The sequence below is a fragment of the Primulina eburnea genome, chromosome 11 (genome assembly GCF_022965805.1).
Source record: "Primulina eburnea isolate SZY01 chromosome 11, ASM2296580v1, whole genome shotgun sequence".
NCBI lineage: Eukaryota > Viridiplantae > Streptophyta > Magnoliopsida > Lamiales > Gesneriaceae > Primulina > Primulina eburnea.
The window spans coordinates 2505921-2526548 of record NC_133111.1 but is presented as its reverse complement, the minus strand read 5'-3'; the positions used below and the strand labels follow the sequence as shown (position 1 = coordinate 2526548).

Genomic DNA, 20628 nt, shown 5'->3' with positions numbered 1-20628 from the left:
TCAATTTGAAGGGATGGTAAACAATTATCGAATCGTGAAGCCAATGTAATTAGACAATTAATGAGAAAGTATTATTTTTATGCTAAGAATATTACTTTTTATTATGAATATGAGTATGGTTGACCCGTCTCACAGATTAAATATGTGAAACGATCTCACGTGAAACCCATTTATGTAATTAAGAAGCCCAAGCCTTAAATCCAAATTCTTTCATTTAATTTGCCCCTAAAGTTTCCTATTTTCCATTCAAACCCCTCTACTTGAGAACAAAATCCAAAGTTGTCTCAGAGTCAAATCCCAATTTCGAAAAATCCAGCCCACGTAACAGAGAAAAATCAGGAAAGGGTAATTCTCATCGCAGAAATGGGGAAAGATCTGAAGGACGAGCAGGCATCGGCGATGAAGGAAGCATTCAATCTCTTCGACACCGACGGAGACGGCAAAATCGCCCCCTCGGAGCTTGGGATTCTGATGCGATCTCTCGGCGGAAACCCTACCCAGGCCCAGCTGAAGTCAATAATCTCTGAGGAGAAGCTCAATGCTCCGTTCGATTTCCCTAGATTCCTCGATCTCATGTCCAAACATTTGAAACCGGAGCCATTCGATCGCCAGCTTCGCGATGCATTCAAGGTGCTCGATAAGGACGGTACTGGGTGCGTCGTCGTTTCGGATCTCAGGCACATCCTTACCAACATTGGGGAGAAGTTGGAGCCCGCTGAGTTCGATGAGTGGATCCGGGAGGTGGATGTCGGGTCTGATGGCAAGATCCGGTACGAGGACTTCATCGCCCGCATGGTCGCTAAGTGAAGAGGTGACATTTTTTTCCTTCTTTTTGCGGCTTTACACCATTAGAGATTCTTTCCTTTTTTTGTTTATCTTCAAGGTGATTATTGTTGAGTTATTATTAAGTTGTTGTGTTTTACCTGGAGAAGGCTTTAGTTGTTGCAATTATGCTTCTTGAATGCTTACGCCAGATTGTGAAAAGAAGATTTGCGGTATGGAGGAAACTTGGTAAACTTTTTGGTGTTTTGGGCTCAAAGTTTATAATATTTTATTTTGCCAGAGTTTTGTTCGTTGTTTACTATTTTTTTGGAGAATTATATATTTCTTTCCCTTGGTCATTAGGTATGACGATTAGTTGGTTTTTATTTTTATAAATTTGTAGGATACAATCTGAGATTCAGAAAGTTGATTATACATTTCCTAGGTAATCTATTAAGGGTTACAGATATAATTTGTCATGAAATAATAAGTTAACCAGGTATTTATTAGGAGTTAATTATCTAATTTATTAGATTTCGGATGGTACTGACGATTTAACTTGTGTATTGAATGCTCCACTTTGTCATAATATGTGAAATAGATCTCTTCATGAAGATCAGTTGCTTGAGAAACTTGCATTTCTCATTTGTTGTTAATAACTCGCATTTATCATTCTATTTATTAGTTTATTATTTTATTTCACCTTTTGAATTAGTTTGGGTTTATTGATCAAAATTTTCTTTTATGTGAGAAGCATAATTTATCACTAATGATTTTATTTTGGTGGATTAAAGTTATAATTTTGGGTGTGTTGAGTTCACATTTTATGTGATCTTTTAATTAATTGATTATGTCTGAATTTGATTAAGAATCTTCTGTACCCGCCTAACATTTAAAAGGTACGCACCTTGCCTTGTGCTTTGTGTCCCGGGCTCCAATATCGCTTGGCGACTTGGTGTGCCTTGTACCCTTAATAGCTATAAATTATGTTTTTCAAAGGCAAATTTCTATCCTTGTGAATGAAAAGTTGTGCCAGATCAAGTATTGTGCTTTCCAGTGTAATCTTGGGGCCAGTTAACCAGGTTCTTGTTTACACCTACCATATCGCTACTTGACAATTACGCAAAACTAGGGATGGCAATTTCAACACCCATTAACCAGGCAGGAGTTTCTCAGAAAAATATTGAATTCGGGTTAAGGTTCATAGAGTTTGTTTGGAAAGAAGAACTCTTAAGGCTGGCGCTCAGCTTAGGCCTTGGAAGCTTACTCTCTTGTTCACTTTTATGTTTTCTGTTAACCCTCAACCCTAATGCTTGAGTATCATTAATTATGTGGAAATTGTGTCAGTAAGTTCTCATATCCCAATCTGAACCATGAAGATTTATTTGTCCGCAGTTCTCATATCCCAGTCTTAACCATGAATCTCGAATGGCATGCAGTTGTAGCTGTTAATTTATTTATGACTGCTTCGGTATCTGATTCCAATGCATTGTTCTTACTTCATGTTGCAGGATATCTCGAATGCGGGCTGCACCATTCATTCAGGTGGAGCAGGGGATTTGATTTTTGTAGCACCTATCCGTTTGGCTTGTTGAAGTGCAGTATTGCATCTCTTCACAATTCCAATATCTTAGTTTAAGTTCTTGGCTCATAATATTTGCAGTCTTTGGATGTTTTTAAGGTGTTCTTGGTGAAGAAACGACTGATTGTTCGGTAGAGGATTTAGTATAACTCCTTTTGGTATTGTTAAATATATGTGTTATAGGGTGTATAGTCAACTGGCACCTGAATGTTGTGAACGCTGTATCCTATTTCCTAATCTACCATCTGCCGCATCTTGTGTTTTGAAATGAACTCCAGTCGGTTCTTTGTGTACCAATTTACGTAGTTAAATCGTTTTCCCTCTTACAAAATGGAAATATAGTATTGAAATCGTTTCATATTCAATTTTAGTGGGCTACATTACTTATGTTTATCATTTCTATAAAATATTAATTTCTTAGTTGGTTTAAAAACTTTCCAAATTAAAAAAAAACTAACTTAATCTGCTGATAGTTTGAACCGAACATAACGGAATGAGCGGTTCGGTCTGATTAGACCCAGAGTTTGAGCCTTTTTTCTCTTTTTATAAAAAAATAATAATATCTTTTAAGTAATAAGATAAATTAAAGCCCAGAAGCTAATTGGGCTGGCCCAGATAAACTAAATATCAAAATCCAATGTCAAAACAAAAACCTAGTCAACGAAATCGACGTAGACAAGCGGCCTTTCCTGTTCTTGCATTTTACTTCTCAGAGACTTAAATTTAATCGGTGAACACGCGGCAGCGCCACCACCGCCGCCATGGGTCGTATGCACAGCCGCGGGTACTTCTCCTCCACTAATCTCTGTTAATCATTTAAGCAGTATTTTGATTTCCTCTAAGTATTTTATCGTATCATCCTATATGGTGTTTGTTTTATGTTTTGTTTGATGTCAGTAAGGGTATTTCTGCTTCAGCACTGCCTTACAAGAGAACTCCTCCCGGTTGGCTCAAAATCTCTTCCCAAGATGTAAATTATCCAATTGAAACTCTTATACGGTTAGTCTATTGCTTTGATTCAAGGATGGGCGGATTTTTTTATTTAGTTTGTTTCTGTAATTTTTCAAGGTGGAAGACAGTATTTGCAAGTTTGCGAAGAAAGGAATGACTCCGTCACAGATCGGCGTGATTCTTCGTGATTCCAATGGGATCGCTCAGGTGAAAAGCGTCACGGGTAGCAAGATTCTACGTATTCTCAAGGCCCATGGTAACAATAAAAATTTCTTCTTTTTATTGATTCCGGAATTTCTTCAAAAATAAAATGTGATTGATTTACCACAAAAGTTTGATTGACGGGAAATGAAAATGCGATACCTTTAGGTCTTGCTCCGGAGATCCCGGAGGATCTTTACCACTTGATCAAGAAGGCAGTGGCCATCAGGAAGCATCTGGAGAGGAACAGGAAGGATAAGGACTCCAAATTCAGGTTGATTTTGGTGGAGAGCAGGATTCACCGTCTAGCACGGTACTACAAGAAGACCAAGAAGCTCCCACCTGTTTGGAAATAGTAATCCCCTTCTCCTCTGGTTTTCATTTACCGTATTGTCATCGTTATTATTTGCTTCTCTTTAAATTTATTGGTCGTTATTATGATTCTGCGAGTATAAATACCAGTGGCATTGTTTTTGTCGAGGATGCAATTTAGGATAATTTTCATGTCCAGATATATTGTTTTCTTGCGCCTTGAAATTTTCATGGAAGAACCTACTATATACAAATCTCAAGGGTCACCATTAGTCGGGATGTCGTTAAACAAAACTATCCTACCGTCATAATTTCTGCTTTGACAAGCATACAGAAGTACATCTTGGGTTCATTATATTGCTGCATTGGTTCTTTACTTTGGCTGGCAAGCGTTAAAGTTGCATCATTCCCTAATCATTTGAATGCTTTAAGTTCTTCCATATTCTTTTTTCCATTCATAGCCATGTGTTTCTTGTGAGATCTTCTTGTGTTTCCCCCCACATTTTCACCTCCTACTCGTGTGTATTTCATGTTAGTACCTCACTCAACTCTCCATTTGCAGCGAGTCAACCACTGCCAGCACCCTCGTGGCTTAGGCTTGGGTATGAGTTTGGATGGGAACTCGACCTGTCCATGATTACAGGGGCAAATTACTTATTTTGGCAATATCTGTCTCTTGACTTGACAACATCAACTGAATGGATGACATTTTTGTGTTGGTAGTTTCATTGTATCTGTATCTGGTTTGACCTCGGGCTCGAGTCCCTGAAATTCGTGGTGAAATGGTACCATTCTATTTTGGTTTTGAATGTCAAATGCATTTAAGTGGAGTTTTTATCTTATAAAGGATTCATACATCTGCAAAAATTCATTAAGTTAATAATATTTTTTTTAATGAAATTTCATTAAATGTTATAAGGACGTTACTTCATCTAATCAGTTTAACCAAATCTTGATTATGCTTTTTTATTCTTTAAACATAACAAAAAAATTATAGCTTTGAAGATTGTCATTCTACAAGTTAATAATTACATTTAGATTCATGGATTTGAAATTAATTATATCAAATTACAAGATTTTTTAGATCGGTTGAATTCAAATTAATCGTTTGTAATTATAATAATTTAATTTAGATTAATTCATATAAACAAAAATTTAATCATTTATAATTATAATAATTTAATTTAAATTAGTTCATCGTATAATTGGTCCTATTGTTTTATTTTTAACTGTTTGAGATAAAATTGGAGTTTATTTCATTTTTACATGTACCAATGGTTTAAAATATTGATTTTTATTAATATATATCCACAATAATTTATGTACATAATTAAACTAATAATAATAATAATAATAATAACAATTCAAATATAGACCCCACCAATTACAACTAATTTAGTTGTGAGGCCCATATAACTGGGCCTGTTGGAGAGTACCCATTTAATCTAGGGTTTCATTTTTCTGTTCATGAGCTTCTCTTGTATCTGCTGGGCTCTCGATTTCATCTTATCCGTTGTTATATCCGATTCCGGTAGCATTCGAACATCAATTACTCTGATTGGTAAATATAGTTTCAATTATACTGATCTTTTTCTGATTTTTTTACAAGAGAAAGATCACTGGAAGCAGACTAATAGACGAGGAAAATAATGGCGTATGCAGCAATGAAGCCGACGAAGCCGGGGCTGGAAGAGTCTCAGGAACAAATTCATAAGATCCGTATCACTCTTTCTTCGAAGAACGTTAAAAACCTCGAGAAAGGTGTACTATTTTGTCCTTAATGGTGTTTCATCCCGTTATAATGTTGTATTAAGTTTGGCTATTTTAAAAAATATTGTTCCTTATTCTGTTAATCAGCTCAAAATTTAACGGTTTGGGTTTCGAAGTTCATATCAATTATGCGTGCTGTAAAAGGTATTAAGGTGGTGGGCATTTTTGATTTGTTTGACAAACAATTTTGTATATTTTTTTCGAACCATCTATCTATATTTCGTATTTGCAACATGAAAATAAGGGTAGTTTTAGTTGACATTTTACACCGTTCTGTCTTGGCTTACTGGTTCAATATAGGAATTGCTTTTGAAATCAAGGGCATTCCATCAATTTTTTAAAGAAAAATAAAAAAAAATGATAAGCAATTGTGCCAAAAGTGCAAGTTTGTCTGCCTTAAATAAACCAATCCCCCTGTAGAAGTCATCAGACCATCCTTGATGAGAATTATGTTCAAGAAGATGGATTGATCATCACGCAGTCACGCTTCGCCCTTATTTGATTTTTCAGTTTCTGTCCGATCTATGTTAATTTGAGCTTCATTGACAGTATGTGCTGATTTGGTACGTGGCGCTAGGGACAAAAAGCTAAGGGTCAAGGGACCCGTGAGATTTCCTACTAAGGTTCTTCACATCACCACTAGGAAGTCACCATGCGGTGAAGGTATCGATATTAAACAAGTATTAGTACTTTTTTATTTCCATGCATGCTCCGATATTAAACAAGTATTAGAACTTTTTTATTTCCATGCTCGTTAATAAAATTGACGCAAGTTTTCTATGCATATATGGTTTAGCTTAACGCATGCATGCTGTTATTGGCATCGTCAGTTAGTAATTCTTCTACTTTGATTGAATTGTTAATGAGATTATTGAGAGATATTGATGGAGTCTTCATGGTTAAAAAGCAAGTTACTTTTGCAAGACTTAGTGAATTCCAATTTTCGATATTGTAAATATTGTTTTGTAACCGAGACAGTTCATTATGTGTAGGTAGGTTCATCGAATCTCATTGATATTTTCATCTTTTTTATTATTGCTCCAACATATTTGAAGTCTGAACTGTCGAACATCATGTTTGATTCTTGCCTTTTGTTCACACGCTTTTATTATTGTTCCAACATATTTATCGATAAAAGTTGCATGTCCTTAATTTAAAACCATAACTTTCCTTGATATTACAATTTAGTTGCTATCTAGGAGGTGTTTATTGATAGCATTATTGGATACATATACATGATAGGAATTGAAGTTCTGCCATCTGACTCAAACTTTTCTTCTGAAAAATACATTTCCTAGAGCAAGATAATTATAAACATTTTAATATGATTAGGGGGGATTGATGCAGGTAATATTATCGTTCCTGGTCAGAACAAATGTGTCTTGTTTATTTCTAATCATCTGGTGGCACTATATTCTTGGTTCTGATAATATGGTTCTCAAATCCTGTTCTATTTATTCTGCCTTAGGTACCAATACATGGGATCGGTTTGAGCTCCGAGTTCACAAGCGCGTGATTGACCTTTTCAGCTCCCCAGATGTCGTTAAGCAGATTACTTCAATCACTATTGAGCCTGGTGTAGAGGTTGAAGTTACCATTGCTGATTCTTAGACTTCTTCCTTTTACATCATTACTGCACTCTGTTCAAAATTTACTGTTAGAATTTTGAAATTCATATTTCATATTCAAGAAAGGGAATTTGGGTATTTGGTTTAAATGTTGACATCATTGGATTCTCGTCAATCACTCAATCATCATCTCCTTTCAAATAAATTGTCACTGTGATTATGGCTGATTATTCGGAAAATTGGCCATGAGTTCCCAGCCGTCGATTTTTTTTTTTGTGTTCAGTCCCTGGGTACTTTTTTAGTACCACATTTCCACATGAAGTGTATCACATTTTCACATGAAGTGTACCACATTTTGTATGACATAGTACCACAATTTTGTGGGTAGAGAGTGAACTCAAAAAAATATTTTGGTTAAGGATTTTTCACCAACTTGCTCGTGTTTATTTTGTTGACTTGGATAATGGTTTGAGAAACCCAAAGCAAATTAACTACAAAATTTGCCAAAAATCAGGGACTTCACGTGCGCATGTGAGAGTTTGTAATTATAAAAATATAATTTGTAACTTGTTTCTGTATTCCAAAATTCCGTTTAACTTGTTTCTAAAAAAATATTTAATCAAATTTCTAACTGAATGCAGCCTGACATGTGAAGTTGGTTATTTAAAATAGCGGGTCTCTTGTGAGACGATCACGAGTCAACCATATTGATATTCACAATAAAAAATAATACTCTTAACATAAAAAGTAATATTTTTTATAGATGATCCAAATAAGATATTCGTCATACAAAATACGACTCGTTAGACTTTTTTGTTGTGCTTACGAATTATCCTATATTTCCATTTTTTTCCGTTCAATTTTGGTCATTATAAACTATTACTCTATTACATATCATATCAAATTTCGAAATTTATATTAAAATAAAATAATTTCAATTTTTTAATTAACGACAGAACAAATAATTCAATTATTTATCACTACGACAAATGAAATCCCAATCAACACTTATAACTTTCACAAAATGTATTCTTTAAATCCCAAAATTTTAACTCACTATTTTATAATGTAAAGAGTATCTTAGGCTAAAATTTCAGGTCTTTTTATTTATGCTTTGAATTTAAAACGATCAACATTGAAGCCTATATACGATTTCTTTTTCTTTCTTTCTTTCTTTTCTTTTTTTTTTTTGTTTTGTTGTTGTTTTTTTTTTTTTTTAGAATGCCTACATACGAATTAGTCTTACATGAAATAATCTTGTGTTTTCAATTTACTAATTTTTTTCACTGTAACAATATTTCCAAATAAACTATGATTATTTCTAACGTTTTTATACAAACTAATCAGAAAAAACAACGATTTCAAAATATACGACCAACGTGTTATATGTTTCCGTTCAACTTCTATCAGCTGAATCTCTGTGTCAACCATTGAAGTGACAATTACCTATTGGATGTACAATTTTGATATGTTTTATCACATCAAATTTAAAAAATGAGTGTCACTTCAACGATAGACACGATGGCTGAACACGGTAGATAAACATCATATCAAAACTATAATATATTAATATATAACATTAATCTTGAATTTTATTAGCTTTTTATATCAATTCTTTGAGTTTTGGGGTTAGATTAAACTCAAACTAATTAAAATCAACTCAAAGTAATATTTATTGAAATGAAAGTGTCTATCTCAGTTAGGGATGACAATGAGGTGGGGCGGGGATGAGTTTTCCATCCCCATCACCGTCCCCGAATTTTATCCCCACCATATACCTGTTCCGATCCTCGTTTTTTCAGGTTCGAGGAATCCATAAACCCAAAACATCGAGAATCAACTTCTCATCCCCGCCTCTATTTCCGTTTCAAAACTATTAATATTAAAAGACGGTGACGGATTCAGAGATTTTATCAAACCAAAGGTTATTATTATGTATTATTATTAGTGATAATATTAATATTAATAATTCTAATATTAATAATATTTTGAAAATAATATTATTATTATATTATTGATACTAATAATACTATTATTTTATTATTGATATTATTTTCAGGACAGGTTCGGAGATGAGGATAGTATTTTCATATCCGCCCCGAACAATATCTGGGATTTAAAAAATTCTCGAACTCAAATCCGAAAAAATCGCAGATCCCCATCCTTGTTTCGAGTTTTCTCCGTGGGACCTCAAACTCGTGGAGAAAGCTGTCATCCCTAATCTCAGTGAGATTTCCCAACTGATTTGGATGTATTAGTAAAACAAGAAAAAAAGTACTACTAAATATGGAAATTAATATTTAAGACAATCGAAAAAATAAGAGCTTAAATAATTGAGACAAAGAGGTCAGTACTAACATCGTTTATTTCATCCTATCTATGTGGACATTGTCTCCATGATAGAATGAATGACCAAGATTATTTCGTGACTATTTTGTCTCCAAAGCATCAATTTTTTTCCCTTTCTAAATATATACCACTTTCACATCGTATCATTTATATTCTTGTAGAAAAAACTAAACGACAACCGAATAAAACTAAAGTACAAAAAAGTTTCCTTAATATCATTACACTTTAATACGTAAAAAAATTAATTTACATATTTTAATTTTAATATATTTGTAGATATGTCGTGCCAAGATTCGGTTTATTTCATCCTATCTATGCGGGCATTGCCCCCATGATAGGATGGATGGTCAAGATTTGTCCATGCATATGTAGGACCCATTTTTTTTTTTGAAATTGTATGTTTGGCAAGATCTTGGCCACCCATCCTCTCGTGGAGGCAATGTCCACATGGGTATGATCTCATTAACCCAAAGATTCAATGGCTTTGAGGGGAGTGTTTGCTTTCATTTAATTATTATCTTTATAAAAAAAAGTGAGTCTCACATATGATCGTCTCACTTATCTTAATATGTAAGATGGATCAACCCTACCGATATTCACAATAAAAAATAATATTTTTAGCATAAAAAGTAATACTTTTTCATAGATGAATCAATTAAGATATTCGCCTCACAAACACGATCCGTGAGATCGTCTCACATCATTTTTTGTCTATAGAAAATTAACTACAATTATTTAAAAGTCAAATGATGACAGCGTTTCCTAAATAAAATAAAATAAATAAATAAATAATAATGACAGAGTTAATCCTTCCTAAATGAGTTCCTATAATAATGGAATACCAATTTGTCGGCTCAAATCACGTAAAGCTTCTTGGTGTTAGGTTCACATCACCTCTTTTAAAGTGATCTATTTTTTATATTTTTTTTTTCGAGGGAAAAGTGCTCTATTTTTTAATTAATAATTAATCAATTAATTAAACCCAAATTCGAGTCATTATAACGAGAAATGAGACCTATTAAGCTAGAAATTCCCAAATTTGTTGGTATAATTTCTCAATAATTTCAATTAATCCTTCAATTTTTCACAAGAGTATGTCTCTTGTGAGACGGTCTCATGAATATTTATATGTGAGACATGTCAACCATATCGATATTCACAATAAAAAATAATAATCTTAGCATAAAAAGTAATATTTTTTTATAGATGACCCAAATAAGATATCGGTCTCACAAAATACAACTTGTGAGACTGTCTCACATAAGTTTTTGTCAAATATAATTATCAAATTTGAGTATGTTGATATTATTATTAATATTATACAGACACCTAATTATCAATTAGAACACTTAAATTTGTAAATTAATTCTTGGATTTGATCAAATTGGTGCAAATCAAATTTATTTTTTTTTAGCTTTTCTCATTTAAACTAAGAATCAGATTTCCTATACAATATATTATTCGGAAATTATGTGCGTCTCATACAAAAATTGTCTTTTTTTTCACCGTAATATAAATAATAGTGTCTAATTTTTTAATTACCAAATTTTAATTGATGCAATTACAATAATTGTGAAATAAAAATTTCATTAATATTAGCTGTCCTCCTAGTTGTAACTAAGTTGTTTAATTTTATAAATTATATTAAAAATTGTAGTCTTAGGATCTATAGGGATTGCGTAATAAAATAGTGTATCAATATAACTTTGCATGTGCATACAGTTTGACTCCAAAGTGGCCAATGCTATTTGATTATATTTAATTAAATTATTCCGAGAAAAAATATATACCCCACTAACTCTGTCTGACTTTTTTCAGTCGAATGAGGAAAAATGGGGTTTTGGTGGCAAATGATATAGAAATTATGGTAAACATTAAAATTAACATTTTATTAAAAAAAAGTGAATACCATATAAAAATATTTTCGTTAAACATTATCTCTAAAACTTCAAATTTTGTTTAGCAAATAATTTTGTTATGTTTTCTTTACTATTAACAGCTCTCGTGACAACGTAGAGTGCATCTACTTGAGTGCTAATGAGTCGAGCTGTTAGACCTATGAATCCGAAGAGGTGTCTGTCCATTTATTAGTATCGTTTCATTCCTTGTAGATCAGTCTTACTATTTCTCAACAGTCGATCATGTCGTCGGTATAGACAATATTACTCGTTAAGATGTTACGTCATTTTTTTACGACTCATCTAGCCAACCAGATCAGACGGAGCAACGTCATAAGTTTGACGCACGAAAACTTCCTGGATGCCACTCATCTCAGTAATACGATCACTCATGTATGCTTAACCTGACACACTGAATAAACCTTATAGATTAACACCGTTAATCAGATAAATCACACTGAGTACATCTTATGCTACCTATTCACCCAAAAAAATACTAGTAGAATCAATCAAACACTAACTCATTCCAATTAGTAAATATGATTGATTTTGATATTTGCAAACATTTCTGTCTTATCCTGTTAGCCAAACAAATAAGACCAAATTTAGTCCATCAGCTCCATTTAGTAGTGTATATGAATATCAAATGAAATATAAAAAATAGATAAAGTATTCGATAATTAATCAAATAATAATTCATAATAAGTTGAATATTACAAAATAATAAAATAAAATATCAAGAAACAGGAAAAATTGTTTTTGTTTTTTAAAAATAAATAAATGTGGGGACCACATGAAATTTGTTCGTACGTATAGGGGAAGTGGGGCCTAACCGATCCGCATATGAAAGCGTTGTGACAAATCGAGGCGCCGTTGCTTTTATGTTGACTTGAAAGTACAACCGGCTGCAACCGGTTGCTATTCCGCCTTCCATTTTATCTGTATTTATTTATTTATTTTTATTATATATATATATATTAGTAATCGAAAATTAGAACACATTTGTTTTTGCATCCACGTTAATAATAGGATTAGATAGATAAGTCAACTCTATCGATATTTATAATAAAAAGTAATAGACTTAAATAAGAAAATCCGTATCATAAAATACGATCTGTGAGATCGTCTTACACAATTTTTTATCTAATAATAATATATTTATCTTTAAAATCTAAAACATTGCAGAGAATTCATATTAAAGCTTCGCAATTTATCGATTTAGAGACAAATTAAATTAATTTTTTATGCGAAATATAAATTTCAATTGAGGAAGTAATTTCTTATTAAGAAAATATATGATATTTTATTATAATTGCATTAAAAGTCAATCACCCGAAGAAATATTTAAGTTATAATATTCAATATGTATCACAATATATATATATATATATATATATATAAATATAAAATTTCAAAATTTATCAAATATTTAAGTCGACATCAATTACTTATTTGGAAATAAAATTAAATAACATTAAACCGGCCAAAAAAGTAATGGGTGGAATTAGACGCACATCACGCCAGCCATTTGTACAACACAGAAAAAGAAAATTATAAAAAGCAAGCATTTTAGGGTGAGAGAGACAGAGAGATATATACAGACAAATCTCACAGCGGAGCCGTCTTGTTTCCTTGCATTTTCTTCCTATATGTAATCTGCGTATACCCAGACTCTGTTCGAGAGATTGGCTGACGCTTTTTGGGAGTCGACTGCTTTGTATAAAGAAATTGGTTGAGTGATGGGAACTGTTGCTTTGTTGGGTTGGATTTGTGTTGCTTTGCTTTTTGGTCTGTGCTTGAGTGCCGATCCATATGCCAACTTTGAGTTGGAGTACTCGTATATCACCGCGTCTCCACTTGGTGTTCCTCAACAGGTGAAAATGGCCGTTCCGTCTATTTTCTTTTTGGTTTAATTTGTGGCGTGGATTCGGTGATCATTCTGATTTTTCTTCTTCCATTTCCGCGTGTTTTGTTTTTATGGAAGTGGGATGTGTGTATAGATGTAGACGAAATCGAGAAATGGAGTTGGCTGGTGGAGTGGTGGTCAATGATTTTTTTTTTCTCATCTCTATCTGTTTTTCCTTTGTTCTTTTTTCTGTTTTGGTGGGATTTTTCAGTTATACATTGAGAGGATGGCTTCATGATTCGAAAAGTTCATAACGTGTCGAATTTTAAAAATATTTCTCCTTCATTCGAATGTTCGCGTGCATTTGCTTTTGTGGTTGTTTGATTGATTTATTTTATGTTCTGGCTGAAAATAAATGAACTTACAATGGAGATTCGTTTTTGCGTGTTGGAGCATTTTGCAGTCGAAATGGTAAAATATGTTACATTGTTACTCGTTATGTTTTGCAGGTTATAGCAGTTAATGGGAAGTTCCCTGGTCCTGTTATTAATGTCACAACTAACTACAATGTTGTCGTAAATGTGAAGAACAAATTGGATGAAGATCTGTTAGTAACATGGTACGCCTTTATGGAGTATAGACTCAAATTCTTCTAGTTATTGCTTTCTCAATTAAGACAGACTTTGCTGGTATGTTTTTAAATATATTTGGATGTAATGTTTCTGTAGGTCTGGGATCCAGATGCGCCGCGCTTCTTGGCAAGATGGGGTTCTTGGCACAAATTGCCCAATCCCCGCCAACTGGAACTGGACTTATAAGTTTCAGGTCAAAGATCAGATTGGTAGTTTCTTTTACTTCCCATCTCTAAACATGCAGAGAGCATCTGGTGGATTTGGTCCTTTTGTCATCATGAATCGTGAAATTATTGCGATCCCGTTTAATACCCCTGACGGGGATATAGTCATCTTGATTGGTGATTGGTACACCCGGAATCATACGGTGGGTACCCTCATATAGTTTGATGTTTTTTTGAGTTGATGCTAATTCAGTGCTTATTCTACTGTAGAATGTAATGTCTTTGAATGTTGTTTGTGATTTTAGGCTTTAAGGAATGCCCTTGATAATGGTCAAGAATTGGGTATGCCAGATGGAGTTCTTATCAATGGAAAGGGGCCATATAGATACAATACAACGCTGGTTCGGGATGGAATAGAATATGAGACGATCAATGTTGACCCAGGTAAAAGTGACTTTCTTGATTTAATCAAATGATCCTTGGGAAATTCTTGTAATTGCTAGTTAAATATTAAAGATTTTTTTTCATTGTGTAGACTGTTTCTTCGATTATCCTCTGAAGTTCCGTAACTAACATAGTTATAAGTTCTTTTTATAAAATCATTATACAGTGCTAGAAAGGGGAATATTCTGTGCCAAGGTATTATAATTTAGTACTTGGCTTCTTGGATTTTATTTATTAATATTGTTTTCTTATGGAAACTGCAGGAAAAACTTATCGTGTTCGGGTGCACAACATTGGAGTCTCTACTTGTTTGAATTTTAGGATTCAGAACCATAATTTACTTCTGGTCGAAACTGAGGGTTATTACACGTCGCAGCAGAACTACTCTAACTTAGATATCCATGTTGGGCAATCTTATACTTTTTTGGTTACAACGGATCAGAATGCAAGCAGTGATTATTACATAGTAGCAAGTGCGAGGATGGTGAACGAATCTCTCTGGCAAAGAGTAACTGGTGTAGCGGTTTTGCATTATTCAAACTCAAAAGGGAAAGTCGCTGGTCCACTTCCAGATCCCCCGAATGATTTTTACGACAAGTCATATTCTTTGAATCAGGCCATGTCGATCAGGTACGTGTAGTTTACTATTCTTTTGGCTTGAATGTATATGATTTCTGACATAGCAGCAGCAGACAAATTGAACTAATTTTTTGCTTCAGATTTTGACAAGCAATTAAACTTTTTTGATCTGTGTTGTCCTTCTTGTTTCAATATAATTTCTCACATGTTAATAACCATTATTTGCTTTTTATTCTCCCGTGATTGATGTGTTTATATTTACATTCAGGCAAAACGGAACTGCAAGTGGAGCTCGTCCTAATCCACAGGGTTCCTTCCATTATGGTTCAATCAATGTAACTGACGTTTATGTGCTCCAGAATCTGCCACCAACAATGATTAATGGGAAACTACGAGCTGCATATAATGGGATTTCATTTGTCAATCCTAGTACACCAATACGGCTAGCAGATGTATATAATGTGAAGGGTGGTTATAAGCTTGATTTCCCCAATAAGCCACTCGATAGACCACTCGTTCGGGACACATCAATTATCAATGCTAGCTACAAGGGATTCATAGAAATCATTTTGCAGAATAATGACACAATCGTGCAGAGCTTTCACCTTGCCGGGTACTCATTCTTTGTGGTCGGGTATGATCTAAATCCCAACTCACAAGGTTTTCATTGAGAATATAAGTCTATTCTTGGACTGTAACACTTAAAGTATATTATTACCGAAATGCAGGATGGGCTTTGGTGAATGGTCTGAAAACAATAGAGGCTCATACAATAAGTGGGATGCAATATCTCGATCAACCGTTCAGGTATGAAGTATATGGTATTTTTTAGCTTTAGTTATTTATTTTTGTACAAAGGAAAAGCTGGAGCTTGAATTAAAATTTCAGATTCCTCATTGTAACTCTCGTTCAATTTAAGGTTTTTGCTGGAGGGTGGACTGCAGTCTACGTGTCTCTTGACAACGTTGGTGTCTGGAATCTTAGAACAGACAATCTTGATAGATGGTATCTTGGCCAAGAAACATATATGAGAATCATCAATCCTGAAGACACTGCCAATAAAACAGAATTCCCTGTACCTGATAATGCACTCTTTTGTGGTGCCCTCAGCAATATGCAAAAGTAAACTAACGTCACATTACACATCTACACACACCCCAAAAAAACACATGAAAAAACAAACAAGTCTAGAAAAAATCCAACTTGTTATTATTGCTATATTTTGGATGGAGTGGAGAAAACTGCCAACTAGGATAATCCGACTCTTCGTCACCGATTGATTCATAACTTTTATTCTTGTTATTTGCAGGCCTCAGAAAACGTCCTCCGCCAGGGTTGTTCATGCATGTTCAAAGCTGCATTTTATTCTGTTCATGGTATATTTTATTGTGCTTCCCCTTGTACGATAATGTTACCAACTGTTGGAGTCAAACTTTGAAGTATTGGAACCCGAAGAAGAAACTTCAGGTTTTCATTTGTTGTTGCAGACATGGGTGTAACTGGTCCAGTCCATAGAAATTTTTCCTTTCTTCATTTTTTTAAAAAATTTATCAGACATTTTATGCCTAGTTTCTGCAGGTTTAAGTGCTAAACCAAAATTGTTCAAAGCATTTTCTTTGAGCATGTCATTTAGAGATGGTGCAGTGCTATTCTTTATGTATTCCGAATTATTTTTTTCGTCGCCTGTTTCCTGATGTTTAGATGACTTTTTCTCCCCCCCCCCCCCCCCCCCCCCCCCTTCGTATCGGAGCTACAGTCAGCAAGTAGGGTTGAACAAGATTTCGGTTATGGCTAAATATTTCGGTTCGGTTCGGTTATGACTAATTCAGTTTGATCGGTAACCGAATTCAGTTCTTTATGTATTCCGAATTAACCTATCTGCAAGCACGTTTTAAACAAAGTTTTTGTTAAAACGTGATCCCAAAAAATAAATAAAAAAATCATATTTCTTGTAAACGAGCGTGTCGGATACATTCATAAATAATTCGACCCCTTGCAAACCACATCAGTTGTGCGGTATTTCGGTAATTTCCGATCATTCTATGCTATATCTTTGTAAAATTGATGCATGCATTGTGTATTGGTGACTGTTTGTTTACGAAACAATCTACTTTTTTTGCATTTTTTAGTTTTGTAATTTTTTTTGTTTTTATTATAAAACAGACTATACAAGTGACGCGTGCACCGGACTCACGATATATTATTAAGTTTGAGTAACTTACGTTAATAATTTTTTTTGTCATGATCAATTTTTTAAAATATAAATAAATTATATCCCTTTAAAATTATAAAAGTATTCAAATTTTATTTGATAAAAATGATAAAAAAAAAAAACTATTTTAGTAATATCTAAAACGACTAAAAAAATTAGTTTATAATTATAATGGAATAGCATTGTTTCAATAAACATTGTCACTCAAAATATTTAGTGCGAAAAAATAATCTAATTTCGAAATTATCGAAATTTAAATAATAATGGATGAGAAGAAAAACTAAAAAGAAATTAAATACCTAAACTCGTAGCAATATCCTTAAAATCAACAAGAAAATTTGGAGAGTGGCACTAAGAGCAGCATTGTGGCAATTCAAGTTACAAAGAGTGCATTACCATAAAAATTGAGAGAAGATACAATTTTACATTTTAAGAAATTATATATATAAATGTGATTGAAACTGTTTTCATTTGTACAAAACATATTATCATACAATCAAGAATCTCAAACTCAAAGCCACTCGCCCTTTTCATTTATCCCGCAACGGGGATGCTTATCTCATTTTTGAGCACACGAAAAAACCCAAATCTATAAATCATTCTCGATCGATCATCACACTTCCAAAGGTGGAGGACTTGAACTCGAAATCTCTCCCGCCCTTGATTCTTGAATCTTTGTGGTCACCTCCGAAACCACAAGCTTTGTAAGGAGCAAACCAGCTACCAGAGCTGAACCCATCAGCATTGTAAAAACCGCACTCCAGCTCTGAGCTGATACATACCCCGTAAGAAGTGGTCCTACTGCTGCTCCAATCGATCCGGTTCCATCAATGATAGCAGTCACCGTAGCCAACGCCCGTGCATTGTCTTTCAATGAGCTATGTGTCCCCAGATCAGCCGAAACAGCCGTCGTTATAAGAGCATAAGGCCCGTTTACAAATAACCCAGTAATGAACATTAGTATGATGTTTAATACCATGGACACATGCCCGTAGTTTCTGTAAAGAAACAGAACTGGTATCGCACCATACATGAAGCTAGCGGCTGTTATTGCTCTAGCACCAAGACGATCAGATATGTGGCCAGCTAAAATGCCTCCAATCACGCCCCCGACATCAAAGAGTGTCGACAAGTTTCCAGCTTCCTCATTCGTCAAGTATCTTCCCTCGACAGCTGCAGTATCACCGTATCATGTTAAGTTCAAGAATGGTTTGAATATTTGCGTTTCTACAATTAAATGCACAAAATAAACTGGATCGAATGCAGGAAGATCAATTCACCTGTGTGGCTGATGTAAAACGGAAGCCAGTAAAGGAATGTGTAAGCCACAAGTTTTGCAAAGAAAAGGCACAGAGCAAATGGGGCGACCCCGGGAATCTTCCATGCTTCTAGGAATCCAACGGCGGATCCTTTCTCCTCCGACTTCAATCTCAAGAGGGGTTCTCTAATTTCCTCTAGTGCTTTTCTTGGAGAGAGCACTTCATCGCTATCATCCACTCCGGCTCCGACGGATTCAGGACTAACCGGTAAAAACAAGAACAGAACGATTCCCACAAAGGTTATACCTAATCCAGGAACCACCAAGGACCAACCCCATCCGTATTTCAACATCATCGACGCAACTAGAGAACCGGTTATGTTACCAAGAGATGTATGAGCATTCCAGATACCCATTATAAGTCCCCTCTTCCGTTTCCCAAACCAATTCCCAACGACTGCAACCACGGATGGCCAGCCGGTGGACTGAAACAATCCCGCAAGCATTTGAACTATCAAGTAGTAATAAAAAATATGGATGTTCGCCCAATATCCAACCCCAAAAAGGGAAGTGAACAAACCAGTTCCCACCATTCCTATCGTTAAAAATATTCGAAGATTCATCCTATCCCCTGCATGCCCCGAAAAGAACATTCCGACAGCATATACGAATAAGAAAGCCACATCAAGTTCACCAAGCAACGACGTCCCGTCTGAACCATTAAATGGTTCCCAACCAGCTCCAAGAACAAAGGAACTCTTCATGCCATACGATGGTCTTTGAGAATAAGCCCTTCTCCATGAAAAGGACGATTTCGAGTTTACATTAGGCGACTGGGGATCAAGTGCACTTTTCACGATGCTGGTGGTTTTTCGAGTGGCGTGGTAAGATAAATAGGCGAAAAATGTCAGGATCAAAACAATGGCCTGATGTGTTTTGTAAGAAACGGAGGATTTTTTAATGTACTCGACGAATCGAATTCCTGGAGGCTTATCATAATTTACTTCTAAAGCCGGTTCTCCGATTGAACCCATTTTTGGAATTTAGCAGCTGCCTTTTGTATCCGGTAGAGAATTGGCAACCTGCGAAAATGAGATTATCGAAACTATCAAGAAATCGAATGGGATTTCAAAATACAATAGCTTTCATTAAAATCCCAAAACGACAAACAGAAGATCAAGTGGCCAAGTGGGCAAAAGATTTAGGAAACAGACACAAAATAACTCCAGGATTTAAACAAGCATCATCCAAAAAGGAAATACAATTGTTAAAAATAATAATCAGATGTTGACTTGAAAATAAATCTGGAATCACATAATTCCAGGAACATTCTCCACTAAATAGTCTTTATTCTCACAAAAGCGACCCTCAATTTCTCTCCAACACGCCAAAAAGATCAAACTTGAAAATGATCAAACTTGTAAACTAGCTATGACTTCACCCGATTTTCCTTTAAATAAATCAGAGCTATATTTACAGCTCAAAAGGGTAATTTGCAAAAAGCTGATGTGAAAACAATGTCCTAAATCCCATAATTCTTAAATTTATAAATGAAACGTGCACGAAAACAAACTAGCTATAAAAAGCATTCTTGCTAAGAAAATATATTCATATTAAAAAAATTTAATAATCTATTTTACGAGTCTTTATGAATTTTAAGGTTCCAATCCAAGAAAATAATATGATATCACGAAAGAGAATAAACGGATAAAGGACTAGATTCAGACCGAAGTATATGAACTCTTTGTAATAGAAAAAAAATTCAAGAACTTCGTTGCAAAATCTTGATATTTGCTCAAGATAATCTGAGAAATAAAATAACAAAGACCCGGGATGGAATGCATACCTTGGATTACCTAGAAATAACAAAAGTAATCCTTTTTTCCTGTCTGAAGTCTCTCTTTCTTTATAGACTTCGGTGTTACAGAAGAAATGGCCTTTGTTTTCTTCAATAGCCGAGGTTTACAATGGCCATTCAGTTCACGGCGCTTGTAACATACCGTTCTGCTTAAAGACTAGAGGAATTTCGGAATCTCGAAAGTACCCTTTCCTTCGTTACTAGAGAGCCTCTAGTTTGATGGCATGTGTGAGTGGACATAC

General features: G+C 34.4%; 5 protein-coding genes across 6 annotated transcripts; 4 read left to right on the top strand and 1 right to left on the bottom strand.

Moving 5' to 3' along the window:
* The first annotated feature begins 266 nt into the window (after positions 1–266).
* On the top strand, positions 267–2616 carry LOC140804422 (probable calcium-binding protein CML13). The gene is made up of 2 exons (XM_073160440.1): positions 267–811; positions 2274–2616. The coding sequence occupies exon 1, from the start codon at positions 364–366 to the stop codon at positions 805–807; it is 444 nt and encodes a 147-aa protein (XP_073016541.1). The 5' UTR covers positions 267–363; the 3' UTR covers positions 808–811; positions 2274–2616.
* A 308-nt stretch (positions 2617–2924) lies between these two features.
* Positions 2925–4617, top strand: LOC140804421 (small ribosomal subunit protein uS15-like). The gene is made up of 5 exons (XM_073160439.1): positions 2925–3128; positions 3242–3314; positions 3413–3551; positions 3665–3851; positions 4371–4617. The coding sequence occupies exons 1-5, from the start codon at positions 3106–3108 to the stop codon at positions 4402–4404; spliced, it is 456 nt and encodes a 151-aa protein (XP_073016540.1). The 5' UTR covers positions 2925–3105; the 3' UTR covers positions 4405–4617.
* Positions 4618–5275: 658 nt separating this feature from the next.
* LOC140805259 (small ribosomal subunit protein uS10y-like) lies at positions 5276–7295 on the top strand. Of its 2 annotated transcripts, none has more exons than XM_073161511.1 (4): positions 5276–5339; positions 5420–5569; positions 6128–6241; positions 7047–7295. In XM_073161511.1, the coding sequence occupies exons 2-4, from the start codon at positions 5458–5460 to the stop codon at positions 7187–7189; spliced, it is 369 nt and encodes a 122-aa protein (XP_073017612.1). In that variant the 5' UTR covers positions 5276–5339; positions 5420–5457; the 3' UTR covers positions 7190–7295. The 2 variants fall into 2 exon arrangements, with proteins under 2 accessions (XP_073017612.1, XP_073017613.1); XM_073161512.1 differs by having other exon boundaries at positions 5277–5339; positions 5424–5569.
* Positions 7296–12981: 5686 nt separating this feature from the next.
* On the top strand, positions 12982–16739 carry LOC140805137 (monocopper oxidase-like protein SKU5). The gene is made up of 9 exons (XM_073161338.1): positions 12982–13267; positions 13749–13858; positions 13968–14238; positions 14341–14479; positions 14743–15109; positions 15327–15692; positions 15787–15865; positions 15978–16180; positions 16368–16739. Exons 1-9 carry the CDS (start codon positions 13133–13135, stop codon positions 16465–16467), a joined length of 1770 nt encoding a protein of 589 aa, XP_073017439.1. The 5' UTR covers positions 12982–13132; the 3' UTR covers positions 16468–16739.
* Positions 16740–17648: 909 nt separating this feature from the next.
* LOC140804950 (putative glycerol-3-phosphate transporter 1) lies at positions 17649–20527 on the bottom strand. The gene is made up of 3 exons (XM_073161115.1): positions 20375–20527; positions 18551–19610; positions 17649–18443 (listed from the first exon to the last, which is right to left on the bottom strand). Exons 2-3 carry the CDS (start codon positions 19560–19562, stop codon positions 17884–17886), a joined length of 1572 nt encoding a protein of 523 aa, XP_073017216.1. The 5' UTR covers positions 19563–19610; positions 20375–20527; the 3' UTR covers positions 17649–17883.
* Positions 20528–20628: the final 101 nt, after the last annotated feature.